Below are 18,418 nucleotides of genomic sequence, written 5' to 3' on the forward strand. Positions count from 1 at the left end.
TGTTGATAGTACACTGATGTTTTATTTGTTGCTGAGCAGTACTGCACAGAGCCAAAAACATTTCAGTTTCTCCACTTCTTGCGTTGCCCTGCCATTAGGGGGACTGAAAGGGCACAAGGAGTTGGGAGGGGACAGAACCAGCTGACCTGAACTGGCCAAAGGGATATTCCAGACCATACAACATCATGTGAAAAAAGCCTTGAAAAATGGTGCAGACTGGCTGCGTATTGGCCAGAAGGCAGTGAGCAATTGCACTGTGCATCACTTGCCTTTTTACATATTATATTATTGTCACTACTACTATCTTTTTTTTCCATCTTCCTTTTTTGTCTTATCATATAGGGTGCCCTGAAAATAATGCCTGCTATTTATTTCCATGGAAACTGCAACTGATACAAAGAGTACAATAGTACTATTTGATATTCAGCAAATTCTCAGCTACAAAACACTGGTTTTCACCAATCACCACCACTAACTATGCATTTTCACCAGCCATGAACAAGAGACTGTGTGGCCACCCAGAAAGTGGCTTGTCTCCCCTGTCATTGTTCCCGCTGCTGAAACGCACCACCCACTGCCTCACAGCGCTTATATCCACTGTTTGGTATCCAGAAACATTCACCAAGCATCAGTGAATGTCAGTGGGTACATTTTTTTCCACATGGAGGAATTCAGTGATACACCTTTGCCTCATAGACACTTCCACGTCAGATGCCATTTGTCAGACTGCCCCTCTGCTGCCATCTGTCACACAGCAACAAAATGGAACAGATTATTGATGGGAAGGTTCAACCCATGCTGCCATACCACCAACATCTGCCTCTGATGTCGTGGGCCAACATAATAAAATAGAACGCATTGCTTTTGGAGCAGCCCTCATGAAAAGTTCCTATCTCAACTCACGAGTTCTACTTCCTTTTTTTAAAAAAATTTATTTTCTTCCCCAATCCACTGTGAGAGGGAATGAGCGAATGACTGTGTGGTGCTTCACTACCTGCCGAGTTAAATCACAACAGCCCGAAACACAGCGAGAGGGAAAGCAGCACAGCAAATTCTTCCTGATGAGCAAACTAGAGATCACATTGCAAGTCTGCCCCCAGGAAGCCTGCAGGAAAGAAACAAGCCTCTCTCTGATTTTACTCTCAGTTAAAGTGATCACAGACTACGTTGCCTTTGGACAACTGAATAGTTAAAATATATATATATATATTTTATATTAACTACATCTAAAAAAAATTACTATCTCCTTGACAGTAATACTGGCCTAGAAGATCATTTTCCTTGAATGAGCTGAAGTGAGGGGAAGTAGTTGATAGAAAGTCAAGGTCAAAGGAATTATTTTGCAGCTGGATCACTTCTCCAACTGTGTTCACTACAGTCAGATCAACACTTGAACCAACTCAACAGAGAAGAGTTGACATCTTCTTAAACGGTCCAAGAAATACTCATCAAATAATAAAATAATATGAACACAAAAGCATTTTTCTAGCTGTTGCTCCAGTTCCCTCCCATTTTTTTTAACACTGACAGTAATTCAGACAGGAAGCTGACTCAGATTTGGGGCTGAAATCTGGTTCTGAGCATCACTCATGAGTGAGAATTTTTTGTAGCAGTTACTCCAAGCATTCTACAGTGAAAACACAGAAGAAAACCACAAATTGCTGATCTTCACATCCTTTCTCTTCAGCACCAATTCCCAAGGCTAAGAGGCACAGACCCAAACAACACAGTCTTATGTGTCTTAAAAATCAGAATTCATATTACTTACATTAAGGACACACAATATTTTTCTTCAGAAAAGGCAGATGAAAAACATACGCAAAAAGTTAATTGCTAAACTAAAATGGAAGAAATAAGCATGTTCTACAAAGACTGAAGATTCACCTAAATTATCTAGAAGGTAAAAATTTACAAAGAAAAACATACAATGTCAGTGCATTTGATATTTTGAGTTCCTTTTCAAACACCTACTTTTGGCTACAGTGTATCTGAAAAGTGTCAATTTCTCTCCACATATTTCAGAACACAAGTCTAGCCCAGACTAGTAGATATTCCCCTCAGACTAATCCTTTAGATCCCAACTTCCCTTGCCTCAATGGCACAAGAGGATTACGACATAACCTGCTGATGCTGCGCTTGCAGCCTCCTCTACACATGGACCCTTCCTGTCTACTTCCAGGCATAGAAATAAGGTGACATCTGTGGATACAGCAAGATTTGGCAATGGTAACTCTACTCTGAAGACAGAATAAAGCCCCCAGTAATATCATAGAATCATAGAATGGACTGGGTTGAAAAGGACCACAACAATCATCTAGTTTCAACCCCCCAGCTATGTGCAGGGTCGCCAACCACCAGACCAGGCTGCCCAGAGCCACATCCAGCCTGGCCTTCAATGCATCCAGGGACGGGGCATCCACAGTCTCCTTGGGCAACCTGTTCCAGTGTGTCACCACCCTCTGGGTGAAAAACTTCCTCCTATTATCTAACCTAAACCTCCCCTGTCTCAGTTTAAAATAAATACAAATAAATTCAGTAATGGGAGAATTAAGAATGAAGATTTTTTCCTTCTCTTTCTGTAACATTTCTTACAGTATTTGCAAATTACTCAGATCAGAAAGCAGAACTTCTTTATGGTAAGGATGTTGGAGCACTGGAACAGGTTGTGGAGTCTCCTTGTATGCAGATATTCAAGACCTAGCTGGATGCCTACTTGTGTGACCTATTGTTGGGAACCTGCTTTATCAGGGAGATTAGACTCAATCTCCTGAGGTCCTTTCCAACCTCAGCAATTTTGTGATTCTTTGGCAGAATTTGAAGTAAACAGCAGCTGGGAGAGGAGTGAGAGCAGCTGTGCTGGAGTTCAGCTGCCCATAAGGTTGAAACCACCACAGAGCTACATTAAAGATAACGTAACACTCAAGATAATACATTCAGTACTTCAAATTAATAAGGGATCTCAAGAAAGAGGAAGTCAGTAACAAGAGCCAATCCATCTACAGTGCCAAAACAGCATTAATTCTATGACAGAAACAGGAATTATTATTTTATATTACTCCCAGTACATATCTGTTTGTTATATATTTTACTAACTGTATCAAATGAATAGAAAATATAAATAATGCCAAAATACCTAAAATAAAAAAATGCATCATTTATTTAAACAAAAACAATGCAAATTCAACAAGAGCAGAAGGAAATTATTTTAAGTATGTTCCCTTGATATAGACCAAAACATTCACATGAAGTTAAATTCTTGCAAATCTATTGTTCCCTAATACTCACTAGGAAATAGAGGCCACTATTTTACATTCTCTGGTGGCTTGCTCCTGAAGACACTGGAAAGGCAGCAGGGATAGCTCTGACTTCTTATTCCACTGGTACAGAGCTTGTAAATCCCAGAAGTCAGAACCCAGCATTTGTCAACAGCATCAGGAGATTAACAATGTGGAATGACGTATGGCAATGTTGTGTATTATAAGAGGTGTCTTATGAGTTACTGCTTCCTCTACTTATGTTCTAAGAGGAAGTATTTGGTGCACAATCATTGCTTTTTCTAAGACTGCAGTTCTTCAGCATCAGCAAATAAAACCGAGGACGTGAGAAATTTACCCATAATAATCACCAATGTTTTACTGCTGCCAATAATAATGGCTGCAAAGCTTTAGGAAACAGAATATTTATTTATATATCACACGGTAATATTTCATCTTATACTTCATTGTTTTTTCCCAATAATACTGTCCACATTACTTTGTTTCATTAGCTTCTTTCAAAGAAAACAAAACCAAGTTCTTTTCAGTTATTCATTTAAGAAGGAATAGGAGTTGCTAAGCGTTCCTCAAACTATTTTCTAGACCATTGGAAAGAAGTGTGTTCAGTGGGCAAGCATTCCAACACTTGCACTCCCTGCATTCACTGAAACAAAAACAGTTTTCTCTCTAAAGAATTTAACAGGCAGTTACCAAAGCTATTCAGATGAAAAAATAAACTAATAATATCAATCTGCACTTTCCACATTCAAATCTAATTTATGCTCTTACATGCATACTTGCCAGGATCATAAATACATCAAATTCAAAGTAAGAAAACAAAATCATCAGCTAGTAAGTAAAATTAACATCTGCCAATCCATACCGCTATACATTCAGCATTCGCTGATAGAACACTGACTTTTACTGTCACACACTTCAAGGATTAGAAGGCAGTTGTAAATGGCATGAATAAGTGTGTCTGTAAACAGTCATTACTCTGACTAGTTGTTTTGTTCCAACTCTTTTCCAAAAAACATCAAAAAGAACAAGCTATATTCCACATTTATCGTTACTTTTGCAAGTATTCTCTCTTTATGCAAAAACAAAGGAAATCAAGTGCCTTGAAGTCCTGCGTGCCTTGGCTCAAGCTCACCAGTCAGCTGACAACCTTTTCTGAAGTCATCACTATTCTACAGGCTGACTGGCTTGAAAGGATTCCAGCTGAGGAATCAAAGCATACACATACTGCTTCAGACTTCCTCAGAAATAGTAAAAAAATGTTTTGAAGATTTCACAGTTAAATCATAAAGTTCTTAAGAAGAAAATTCCTACTACAAGCTATCTGTTCAGCATCTAGCATGGCATGCTATCCTAGCAGAGACCTCTGGATTCCATGATGGACAAAACCGCAGTAAGAAGAGATGTGAAGAATCACAAATATCTCAAGCATCTTGGACAAAGGTGGCCCTTTTCGGATTGCTGAAAGCATCGGCAATGCTTCAGCTCCTTCTGCAGAGTATTTAGAACTTAGTGATCAAAGGCAGAACAACAAATAATACAGCCCAGCTATACTACATGCAGAGGCTAATACGATATAAATGCCACCACAGTATATGCTGAGCATAAATTTAGAAAATAAATAAACAAACAAATAAAGAGCAAACTATCTTTTTCACTTATGAAACTTACCCATGAAGAATAGATTGAGCACAAAAACTATGTAGCAATCTAGACAATATGGTTTTATCCTGCACATTATTTTCTCAAACCTCAGGGTCTCATGTTTGCATTTGACTCTAACACGACCAACTATTTCAGGAAGATTCATTGCAAGAATAATTAAGTGAATTCCAGCAACAGGAAGACCAAACTTTTAAAAAACTGACAAATCCTGTTTGCTGAATTTTCCTATGCAAGTATCACTGACATATCTGCATGTTCATGAAGATCTCAGCATGTGCAATCAGTTTGAAGAAAAAGAATGGTAGTTTCCGAACACTTCAAAATGTTAGATATGAATGATTTCCCATGAAGTACAGAGTCTATATTTGTGAACTATTTCCCACTTGGTTTACAGTGATTTGATGACTGCATTCTAATAAATTTGTAGCAACTTGCAAAATATTTCTCCATAGGACTGAAATCTCACCCGAGTCTCTGACCTGGCAATGGGATCGAACAGCTCAGCAATTCAATTCATGCATACTCACTGAATTCACAGCAAAATAAAATGACAAGTATCTATTTGACTGTTTCTTTTTCACTTAAGAACATTAAGGGTTTTGTTTCCTCTCTAATGGCCTTTCTGCAAGACAAACAAGTAAAACATTTCACTGAGATATCAAATTGTAAAATATAAAGAGGCCAGATACTTCTAACAGTGAAAAAGCGACACATTTGAAGGAAGAAAAAGAATAAAGAAAAGAATAAGTTCAAGGGAAATTACATACATATACTGGGAAATATTAACCGGTTTGGAAAATAAAACCTTCACCTTTTCATTATGTTTCCTTTTTCTAATAGTTAGCTCACATAATCTTTAACTTAAATGGGAAAATTATTCATGTGTAAAGCTGCTCAACTGAGTCATTAATATGTATTCTGGTAAACATGCTTTAAGGTGGTTCTGAACACTTCCCTTCCCAATCTCCCTCTCTGTTCCACGTACCCAGGATAAATTAAAAATCAACAAAAGATTTTTCATCAAGCAAAAATTTTGCCCTTTTATAAGTCTAGGTGATAGCAACTATGTAACTCCACCGTATGAACATTTATGATTTTGCCTCTTTAGAATATTTATATAAGAAGTAGTGGGAGACCTACTCTCTGTCTTCTGTGCTCCAAGGAACAGGAAAGCCTTAAGTAAGGTTCTGCCTGGATTAATAAATTTCCGCGAATCTGAGTCAGAAAATCTTTTCTTTCACCTCCCTAAGTACTCAGAAGTGAAAGGGAAACAAGGACAGACACAATCAGTGGACAGATGTGTGATGATTCATCTTTCACAATATTTTAAAAAATCCCCCTACTGAGGTTAATCCTTAAAACTTCTTTATTAGTGATTGACATCCATGGTAGAAAAACGTGGTTGTGTGATTCACGTGGAACTCATTAAAAAAATCCTTGTAAGAGGATACATTTCAAACTTCTTTAACAAACTACATCTGAAGAGAAATGTAAATGAATGCATACTGTAGACTTGTCAGTATGGAAACAAAGGGAATACAAATAATTCAACAAAGGAGAAATCTGACAGGTCTGTTCTATAATAGATTGTGCACAAATCTCTCAGCAGTGATAAATCTGCTTTCTCTTCTTAACACATCGCACTTTGACTACTACCGTGCATTCTCTGGTCAATACTATAAGAATTATTTCATTAAACCAAAGTACTGATCTTGATTTCCATTCTAATATATTTGTTTACAGTTTAGTTTATTGCACCTTGTAACTAATATGGCAGGATGGGGAAAAGGAAAGGTACAGCAGCATTAAAAACCTATTTTGAAAAAAAAAAAAATAGAGAACAGCTTTGGACAGATGCAGAGTATTTGGTTGAACAACCTATTAAAAGCTGCTGAAGTCTAAGTTAGCACATTTCTGCCTTTGCACAATTTCAAAGGATTCGTATGAAATGCACAAATTAAAAAAATAAAATAGAAAAAATGCACTTCAAGAGGAATGGAAAAAGGCCTATTTTATATAAAAGGAAGCTCGATGTAAAATATTTTTGCTAGCAAACTTACCAGTCGTCTCCTTTCCTCTTCTACAGCAATCAGGAGCCGTGCAAACTCTTTCAGTGACTGAGCTGAAAAGGAAACAATAGAAAAAAGGTCACCATTACATTTAAGAGCAGGCAAATCTGTTAACTGGACTGATGCAGGAGCTATAAGATACAATTCTTACACAGCACTTCCCTACAGTCAGTATTCATCAAATGACACAAAGACTGAAGTGAGTAGCAGGTCAGCAGCAGAGAGGAAAGGAATCTGAGCATTATCAGGTATTTTAGAAAAAAAAAAAGACATTTTAAAAGGAATGTGGCGAACCGATTATTCTGAAAGACGCCAAGACCAGTCTCAAAACAAAGAATTTTACATTCAGCCACAACATCAGACAGCAACAAGAGACTGCAAAGAAAAATCCTGAGTTTCTCATATTATAGCGCAGCCACAAAAATTCCAAAGAGTAGTGATAAATATTTAGGTGAAAAATTGAAAGCCAGGATATCAAAAGAATTCTGCTACAACAATGAGAGAAGCCTTGCTCAAAGCTGCTTTCAAATATCAGTCCAAGGGCTATTTGGATGTCAACAGGAACATGATGAAAGCCTGAGCTCATAAAACTTGGTGAGAAAATGGGAAACGCTCCGAAGTCTTAAGGCCTCATTCTCATGAAACATGCGGTACAAACCTCTCTACAAAACTCCTGTCTGGCTATTTATATTACTTTTCAAGGGAATATGGGTTATTCAGAATTCAGCATCACTGTTCCACAGACAAAAATGTCAGAAGAGAATCAATATTTGAAAGCAAAGTAGATCCTTTGACCTTCTCCTGAGAGCTTCCCTCAACAAATTTGACATGATCGAAAGAGGGGTGCGGTGATAAAGGGGGGTTAAAAATCGTAACAAAACTTGTGGAATTTTTAAAGAACAGGCTTCAAAGAAATAAAAAAAACAAACTTCATAGCTTCTGAGAGTATGCTAACAAAAGTATTGTCCTCTTTACTATTGTACTCAGGTTTAGATGGCAAGGTGTTGGTAGCTAGGGAACTGCCGGGGTGGCTCTGTGAGCAGCACTCAGCGCTGCCCCATGTCAGAGCACAGCAGCTCCAGCTGCTCCCACAGGGACCCACTGCTGGGCAGAGCTGAGCGGTGAGCGACGCTGGGTGCACCTCTGGGGGAGTAGATTGGAGGGAGGGAATCAGTGCTTGTTGTGCAACTGCAGCTGGGAGATGGGGGAGAAGCAGCCCTGCAGCCCCCAAGATCAGCGCAGGAGGAGGGCAGGAGGTGCTCCAGGTGTGGAGAAGCAGTTCCCTGTGGCCCAGGAGAGGCCCACAGAGAGAGGAGCAGGCTGTCCCCCTGCAAACCACAGGCACCACGTGGAGCACATCTCCACATGGAACCGTGGAGGAGCCCACTGTCCAGCAGTGGATGAGGGCTGAAGGAGGCACAGCCCATGGATACCCCATCCGAGGCAGCCCAGGCCAGAGCTGCAGCCCATGCAGAGCAGCCCGTGGTGGGGCAGGAGGGCTGGGGGAGCTGCCACCCATAGGAGACCTGTTTAGTTTGGTTTTGGTTCTCAGTACCTTAATCTGTTAATTTATGGCCTCCTGCTACATTAATTTTCTCATGCTGAATCTGTTTTTCTTTCTTTTTAGGTAATTAGTGATTGATCTCACTGTCCTTATAAGCCTTTTCTCAATATATTTTCTCTCTCTACTCCACTGAGCAGCGTGATGAACCTTAGTCATCTATCAATATAAAACGCCCACACCTATTTTTTTCATCTTCTTAAGTGCTTTTACCAAACTTGTTGCTCTAATAATATGGCTCAATCCCTAATCTATTTGATTAAATAGATTTTCTTGACGATCTGCTGTATTCTCTTATTTCCTAAAATGGAATCCGTATCTAGCTTGCCATAAGCATACTCTGCGCACACACAAATTGCTACTTAAGTTGCTGGATCATCTCCAAACTGTTGCTTTATCCCAGCAAGACCTTGCAGTGGTCACCTCTGCATACTTCTTGTCCTCTTTAAACTTTTTACAGCCAAAGAACACTTTTCTGTTTGTTCCAGTTTCTTCTGCCAAGACCTCACCTAGTCTATTTTTTGCAGCTATAACATTATACCTGCACATCTTGCCCTCCAGTTCACTATTTGCTGACAAATCCTTCCCATCATCACTCATGGGCTCTCTGTTTAGCACAAATACACCTGGTGAGTTAGACAGCCACCCTGGTGCGTCTCAAGCCTTTTCCTATAAGACTTTTCCCTCAGATCACAAATGCCAGAAAATAAATTTTGGCACGTTTTCAGTAAGAAGTTCTATGTCTCCTGGAAAAGCCTTTTAGCACAAAGTTATGTCTGACATCAAGACCTTGGTCTGCTGTGCACAGAGTTAGCTCAATCACTTACAGTCAACTCATAACATCTCACCTGTCAAAACCAAGTAAGGAAATAGCTAACTGACTGGTTAAGTCAACTGATGAGGAAGTAACAGAGAGCTGAAGCTGGTGAGGCACTGGCACAGGGTGCCCAGAGAAGCTGTGGAGGTGTTCAAGGCCAGGTGGGATGAGGTCCTGAGCATGCTTGAGCTGCTGGGCAGTATCTCTGCCCATGGCTGTGGGTTGGAACAGAATGGGCTTCAAGGTCATCCAAACCATTCTGTGATCCTTTGATTCTGTGACATCTGTTGACTATCAGGTAAAGTAAATGCAACCCTAAAACCAAAATAAACAACAACCAAAATGCACAAATGGTTTATTGTTTTTTATGTTAGTACCCCCCAGAATTTAAAAAGAAACTATCCTTGCCAGTAGAAAACAGGACAGAGACAGCTATTCCTTTACACCTGTGGCAGAATTATTCATTACCCACCACACAGAAAAAAAAAAAAGAAAAAAAGAAAAAAAAAAAAAGAAGGGAAAAAAAAAGACTAAACTAAATAAAATATGTTGTCTGAGTTTTACTACCTACTCAGGGAACTAGGATGCACTGTAGAAAAAAAGCTGAATTTCTAGTAAAGTCAGCAAGATAAATTGTTTCCAGATTATTTCAGTGAAATAATTGGTCATTTTTAACCACAAGATGATGTGTTCCTGCAGTCACATGTTAAAACGTCATCCCTCTCTCTTTTTTTGTGTGTGTTTTATTGTAGAGTCACTTGCAATGACAGAAATTATTTCAAAGAGAAATTATCATGCCAAGTATCATATCTTTGTGAAGACACCAGACCCAAAACCTACTGAAATAACAGTTTTCCCTACCCACATCAAACTTCATGGTACTCTTCACTTAAGCTTCTGATCACATCATTAAAACCATCCTTATAACAACAAAATCTGCTGAAATTTTCTTTCAGTATCATCTGTAGTGAGAAAGTTAACACGTTACAGCTTTTACTGGCCAAGCACAAACACTGCCAGTTCCCAGCCCCATAATAAATGACTAGGTCTTCATGTAAATCATATGGAAAAGTTTAGGAACAGACAAGAGAAAAGTAATATAGGTGAGCAGAAATAAAATATGCTCACTGGTAAGAAAATATTCAGTGTTTAAAGTGTAAAAAGTTAGTAAATAATGAATAGTAGAGCCAGAAACTGAGCAGAAAGATGGTAAGAAAGAAAGAAAATAAAAACAATAAGAGAAGGTTTTGAGGCAGCTTTCTTATTTCAGGGCTTAACCGGAGGGTTTTAACTTCTAAGTCAAAACTTTTGCATAGGATGAAAATAAAAGAAGGTCAGTCAGAGAAAAAAAGAATGAAAAAATATGTTCTGTAAGTGTATAAATCTATATTAGTATGATACACATCAAGCAAAATCTAAAGTTACTAACATAATCCCTATACAATGCCTCAGTTAAAGACTGAGAAGCTGCTGATATCCTCGTATCCCCATTGCCTCATTTTTGGGGTAGATTATGAAGGTCAAAGTTTCATTAGGAGCACAGAACCCACAACCTACAGCAGCACGAAAGCAAGGCATGTCTCTGATCCTAGAAATACTGTTGCTGCTGAGGCATCTTCACATCAGTACTGACTACACTGCCCAGCACTCAAACACATTTTTGATGAGCATCCCTTTCCAGCACAGGAGGTACATGGGGGAAAATAACAAGCACACTGTGTAATCCATAGAGTACTGAAGGATGCAATGCCTGTACACAGATGGAGCTCAGCAATGGGGATGTCTCTGGTGGCTTCAGTGGTTCTTCTGTCTTTGCAATTGCACTGCATAAGCATTGTGTGTTGAAAAAAAATTACCACGACTAGCTACCCTACAATACTAATCAGTATTGCAGTAATTCTGAATCTTTTATAACAGCACACCCTTCATTCCACAGGATGTAAGAGTCTGACAGCATTATAAGCAGAGTATGTCCTCAGAGAACTCCATCTGTGTTTGAGGCAGCAGGAGGTCCCCTATCCCTTTTCCCTTCTTTCTTCCTTCTTTTTTGTACAAACCTCCTTTGGTTTGTGGTATGTGGTAATTCTGCCTCACATGGGGACTCTGCTGGACAACACAGGGATGAACAACACACCCCTCAATACAGGGTGTTGGGCCTTCCTGAGAAGAGCTCAGCAGTTTAGCTGCACAGCGAACATGGGACTCACAAATTTTCCTACAATAATAATTTGAGATATGTTCTGTAATTAAAAAAATAGAAGATCTTGCAATCAGAATCATGTGTGTTAAACGTGGCCTATTTCTGTCTGTTACAAAGTCCACAAGTTCCAGCCAAACGTCACAACCCTTTCTTAAAACTGCAACATGCCACTTTTAACCAGAATATGCTCAAAGGAATTAAAGTGAACTTTGTAAATACAAAAGGGTGTGGGAGAAAGGAAGAGTCGAATCACTTTACAAGATGAAATGTCATGGGAATATGCTGTTAAGAAATAAATGCTGAAAACATAACGATACTGTGGAGTACTAACATATTTTATAATAAGGTATTCCAATTATTTTCACAAAACAATTGTTATTGATAGGCTGCTTTAAGTAACACAAAGTGCTGCCTTAATCAACTTAGTAACAAGTTATTCCCTCCAAATCATTAGTTTACGTAATCCAAATAGTTTTACAGTCTGCTTCTTGTTTAAGGGTGATTCAAAGGATTTGTAAGACACACTTGGTATTATGATGGAAATGATGTCTGTGAAAAGCCAACTTCCAACACGTAAAAACAATTTTGCTCTATACTCATGGTCTCATTCATCACGATTAAAACAGGTCACCAGTTGTTTTCTCTGGAGTGTTCTCAACCCAGCAGGAATTTGTTACAAATTTTTCCTTGTTCAGGACAAGCAGTTCCTACTATTTTATTTAAAAATCTTTTAATCCATTTGCTTCACAAAGAAGCAAACAAACAGTATCAACAGCTTAAAGCACGATGGCAAAGATCAATAATGTTTCCTTCGCCAAAATTGAGTGTTTTGTGTTTTTTTTCATCCTGAACATTTCACACATACCATTACAGCTCTACAAACATGTCCACCTGCATATTCGAAAGAGAACTTAAGCTTAGTGAGAGAGAAGACAACGGATAAAAATTCCTTTATCTGAATTTATAAAATGGATTATTAAGAATTCCTTTATGATTTAGAAATCTTACTGGAATCAACCCTGAGGTCTACAGGGAAAACAATAGCTTAATAAATTTTATGAATCTTGTATTATATACTTGTGTAGAGAACACATCACCTGGAAACAACATATGTAGGGAGATTTTTGAAGCTACTCTACCAATAATTAGCTCAATACCAACATACAGTGTTGAGCTGCGCTGCTAAACATCGCACACATTAGGTATGATACTGTCTATATTTAATGAGTGAAGGGTATATAAGGTTACATAATCTAACTCAAAACCAACTCAATATATGATCTATATATTCAGTATATAGTCTAATTCAAAGTGAACTCAAAGGCATAAAGTCATGTTTGAAAGGTAATGTTCAACCAGAGATAGAATGGAAAGTTACTGTGGAAGACAGAATTGAAGTAAATACTCTTTTTTTTGTGAAATGGACAGTTTAACTTATGGCTATTATACAGACCATTTTAAATAATAAGTAGGCAATATTCCAATACTCTAAACAATACACTAAACAAGATTTTATAGTATTTTAAGCATCTATTACTATCATCTTCAGGTATGTGAATGCCAGGATAGAGAAAACATACAAACAGAAGCACATTGTGCTGCATGTCTTCCTTATTAAGACTATCTAGTTTAGCAAATGTGCAAAAAATGCACAAAACTGGCAGAGATTTACATCTTCATGAACTGGCTGTGGCAATGCCAGCTCCCTGCACCCAGCTGGCAGGAGGACCAGCCAAGCGCATGACCCCCAGAGACCGGTCACCGCTAGCACCGACACAGAGCAGGCTCTGAACTCCTGCTGGAGCACAAGCACCAACTAATGCCTCCAGGGGAGTTTTTCCCTGTAATATATTACCACATCAGAAATCAAAATGGACATCAGACCCATAAGGAAATTTCCTAAGGATTAACGCTAGTTTACTAGACTGCAGTGACAAATCATAACAAATGTTAAGTGTAGATGGGAGGGCTGGGAGATAAGACTTTCTTTTCCACTTCTGAAATGCAACTAAATGTATTCTTAAATAGTTAATGTTTCACAGAAGCACGTCCAGAGCTTTTAATGACAAGTCTTATTTGCAGGCACAAATGCTATTTCAAACAGTTTTTCAAAAGCCACAACATCAAATAAAATTTTCATGTTTCTTTCTGTGGCTTTAAGCCATAACAAAAAAGACTGCATGGGGAGGAAGGGGGAATGTAGGATAAGGGGAGCAACAGATGGTTTCCTGAGCAGACACGAAAAAGCCAAAAATCACAGATTTCAGATTAACACCGAGAAGCCACCACAAGTATCTGGAATAAAGAAGCAATAATTTGTTTTCTCAGTACTTTATACACAACAGGAACTGGGGCTGTCATTAAAGCCACATGGAATATGCAGCATCTCTCTGAAGGTAACTGAACTACGTGTCTCAGAATGTCACCACTGTGGCAAATCTGAATGAGAACTGTCCTGAAATACAGCCCCAAAAGCCCAAAATTCACTTTATTTTTCAATATGTTGATTATGACTTTAAATAGACCTCTATCTTACGGGGCTGAGATTTCCTTTATCACCATCACAACCTGGACTGATTGGTTCAGAATTCTTTTTCACCCTTATTTTTTTTTATTATTATTATTTCCAAATAAAGCCTATAAAACATTGAAAGCACACAGCTACCTACAGCTTTAAATGGAATTACAAATGCAGTTTAGCCTAAAGGGAACACGTTGCAGGATCAGCGCCTCAGTCTGCAAACTCACTGAATAATAAATTGTTTGTGCAATGACTGCTACTATTTCTTCTGCCACTTTTGTACATCAGGTCTACACTTCCCTCACTTTCAAAGTAGCAGTATTTTTGGAGAATCTTCAGTTCAGATCTGTACCATAAATAATATTTACTGGGAAAACAGATGAGAAGACAAAGGAAGCGGATGGGAAGGCAAGGTAAAGGGATTTGAAACTGTTGCTTTTCTCACTAATGTCATTGTTCTCTGGGTTTCATTCCCCAGATATTCAAGGCAACAGAGTAACTGCTTTCTTTCAGCTTAAGATAATATTGCTTATGTATTTATGCTAATTTCAGTTTGTAAGCTAACACCGTGTCCAATATGCTTTAGCACTTAGCAGAGAAGTGGTGTCAAAAGTTATGTCAGAAGTTTCCACTGAGAAGGGGACAGGATAAAAAAAAAGGAAGTTGAACAGCAGAATAATGCCTCATCTCTTCATAGGGTTTCAGTACTGCTTAAGTTTGGAAAAGCAATATTGGAGTAGGTTCCTTATCCACCATTTGGTCTCTAATACTGCCCTAATCTGGGTATCAGGTCTTACGGATCTGTAATAAGGACCTTCAGTCCTCATTACGTCCTTCAGTCTGTGTTTACATGTATCACAGCCCCCACACGAACAGAACCAACGCTAACTGTACCATCTCATAACACAACAAAGTGCACTTCTCATAGTCAAAGATATGGGCTGAAGCAAAGATTCCAATGTACAGGTTTTAAAGCAACATGGAAATACTGACACTCTCAAACTGATGGTAAATTCTGCTAGCAGACAGAGGTGTAAATTCACAACCCCAGTAACCACAAATTGCTTTGAAGAATCCCGTTGTGGGAACATGCACAAAGGTATGGGGAACTCGACATGCTCTGTACTCCTCTCAACTTAATGAAGACCTATGCAGAATGGATGGTGTGAGGCAACTTCAGACTCAATGAACGAACACCCTCACTCTTCACTTAGTATTTAATACAACAAGCAAAGTTATGAAAGTTTAACCCAAAGGTTTTTTTAATCTATTAATATCATTCCTTTTATTTTCATCATTCAGATTTTGAAGCACCTAACCCAGACTTGGAATTTTTCACTGTGATTAATTAAAAATAAAATAAAAGATTCCACCCAATTTCAAGGATGGCTTGTTGTGACTTAATACAGAAAGACCTGTAAGAAAAATAAAGAGCAGCAATCACTGTGAGAGTTCTATCCCCCCAGAAAGCACAACTTTAAGTGGTGATCTCTTTTCCTGTGGCCATTTCCACTCGGAACTGTGGGAAAAGGTATTTTGCCAATTTTTTCTCAGTTCTTGAAAATAAGCGTGCTACCTTTCAGAACAAATCTGAACTTGCCAAATAAAACCATTATATACCAGAAAATAAAGTACAGAAAGAGACACAGAGAGATGAATTATGCTTCATTTAAACTTCTGCAGAAGAAAAACTTACAAAATCAGGAAGCCAGAAAACCACAGAATGAAGACTTATGCTTCAGTTATGCTTCAGGGACTAAATGCTGTCATTACAAGAAGAGACCTCTTTTCCTACTCACTAGTGAGCACAGAACCTAACCAGAGCACCAAAATCTGTCCAATTGAAAGTAAACAAACAAACAAACAAATATGATTTTCTGATTTTCTCTATTTCATTTAAGTTAAAGCACTGTATTCACAGGTAGATGTGCTGGTATTTTGTTCTGTGTCAGAATTTGAAGCACATGGGCTTTCTGCAACATTCAGACTGAGGCGCTCCACATTCCCCACGAAGACAAAAACAGAAATTAAAACTTTCAAAGATTTAGTAACATTCCCATGCTTGACCTCCACGGGTTTATGGCATTCAATCCCCATAACTTTTTAAGAGTGTTCCCCATGAAGTCGTTTAAAAGATTTTCTGCTGCTGGCCGGCTGCCAGCTAAAGCACTCATCTGAACATTCTTCTAGCTTTGGTCACACTAGAAAGCCAAAAAACCCAGCAGAGACAGCCAACAAGTGCACATGGAAGCTTCTGACTGAGCCTGATGGACGTGTACATCTAAATCAAACCAAACCAAGGAATGAATCAAGACCTGAGCCTCATCGAAGCCCAAAACTCTGCAAGATGGATTTGCAAGCACAATATAACATGCGCATACTGTATTAGGCAGCTGGAGCTTTAACGCAAGAGTATTTTCATCTTGCAAAATTTAATAAATAAATATATCATGGAATTTAATGATTTTTTTTTCTAAATGTATGTAAAGCATAAAATGTAGGGCCTCTGTTAAAAGTAAAAATTCTTTTCCTCAATGTAGAATTTTACTGAAACCAACCTCCGATAGTGTTACGTATCTGAAGCCAGCTAAAAATTTCATACTTGATTTTTTTTTTTTTGCTACAAAAGGTAGCTACTGTGTCACAAATATTTAAACAAAAAAATACAAGGTTTTGATAAAATTTAAAACAATACTTTCAGCAAAGACATTCACACTTTCCACTCTACTTCTTTTCAACAACAGTCAACAAAAAAGCTCACAGAAGTTTATTTACCAGCGAAGTACATACACAAGAAGGTCAGGTTATCTAGAACTTCTATGTCTGCACTTGTCAAATACAATGCTTAGAGAGAGACTCTGAAGACGTGCAATGTTACACAATTTAAATAAATCCAATTATTTGACTTATATCAGTAAACTGACATGTCTCACTACTCTAAGCCTTAAAAAGCAGAACAGGTAGAAAACTCTAAATGGACCAGTAAGTCAAAACACTTCTTAGAGTCCTGAAAGACTGTTAATATTTATAATGACAGTCTATGCCACGCTATGAGGGGAGGGAAGGAAATTGATTATTCAAATACTACCACCACACTTCTAACACTTCATTTAAAAAGCGGCTGTAATATTTCTACTCCATATTAATGTTCTATGAAAGTAGAATATTTCAAAAGTATGCAATTCAATTTGAAGATTTATCTGTTTTCTGAAGTGTGAATTAATCCTAAAGACTCAGTAGCTCAGCCTTACACTTGACAGACTGGCCTCTGTGTACCAGCTATTAAAATTTTGCTTTCATTGTGTATAGACAGGCTTTGTCCCCAGAATGGAATTCTTTGTGGTGAAGCTTACAAACACAATCTGAAATGCTTTCTATGGCCCAAAAGTTAGTAGACCAAGAGGGCTGGACAGAGAATAAAAGAGAATGAAAGAACAAGGATGTGTCTTGTGTTCACCCCCAACAGAGCAGTAGAGTTGGCACCTACAACTCTGGTAAGGCTTTGGTATCAAAAGGTAAATCTAGAAGGTTAGAAGGTTAGCATCCTTCCCAAAGTGTGATGTCATGAAGTGGCAGCAGAAACATTACACATCATCTAAGCAATTTGTTCAGGTTTGTTAGGAACATGGCACTGAATGCATAATCCCACAAATCACTTATTCAAACAGTAGAGTATCCTAACTATTTCACACATTGATGTATCACTTTTCTCATCTTCTTCCTTCCTTCTACGCTGGAGAAAGTAGAGGCTTCCTGGTACCATCCACCAACTTAATAAGGTATTGACAGACTTTTACTATAAACAGCAAACCTTTTTTCATCATATTCTCACGGAATTAAGAGGTTTAGAGAAGTGGTCATTAAGCATGATTGCATCTCTATGCCAGTATTAGGGTTTAAAATGATTACATCTGGCAAAGGGAAACCAGCCTATTTCCACCTGATGGAGGCACACACGAGGCAGCCCTGAGGTGCTTTGCTGCACAGTTCAGCAGGGCATGGAACAGTATTTCATGTGTAAACTCTGGCCAAGCAGAATGAAGTGAGCTCAGTGTGCTTCTACAAGCGGAGCTTTTGGAGACTGAATTGGCCCCACTGAAAATAAACATAAAATAATAAAGATTGGAAAAGACTGTGCTCATTAACCATGTCATTTAGTGTCACATCTTCACAGCTCTTAACACCTCCAGAGACAGTGACTCTACCACCTCTCTGGGCATTCTGGGCAGCCTGTCCCAAAGCATCACCACTCTTTCTGAGAATATTTTTTTCCTAATACCCAACCTGAACCCCTCCCCCCAGAACAACGTAAG

At 38.4% G+C, this 18,418-nt stretch overlaps 1 protein-coding gene across 2 annotated transcripts in view; it reads right to left on the minus strand.

Annotated features, from left to right (window-relative positions):
- ARHGAP42 (Rho GTPase activating protein 42) overlaps window positions 1–18,418 on the minus strand; it is a 160,048-nt gene that overhangs the window by 100,379 nt on the left and 41,251 nt on the right. For both annotated transcript variants that reach the window (XM_040650438.2, XM_417185.8), the window contains exon 3: window positions 6,998–7,059. In XM_040650438.2, coding sequence (XP_040506372.1) covers window positions 6,998–7,059 — 62 coding nt within the window. The remainder of the gene's footprint in view (window positions 1–6,997; window positions 7,060–18,418) is intronic.

Source organism: Gallus gallus, chromosome 1, assembly GCF_016699485.2.
Source record: "Gallus gallus isolate bGalGal1 chromosome 1, bGalGal1.mat.broiler.GRCg7b, whole genome shotgun sequence".
In the NCBI taxonomy this organism is placed as follows: domain Eukaryota; kingdom Metazoa; phylum Chordata; class Aves; order Galliformes; family Phasianidae; genus Gallus; species Gallus gallus.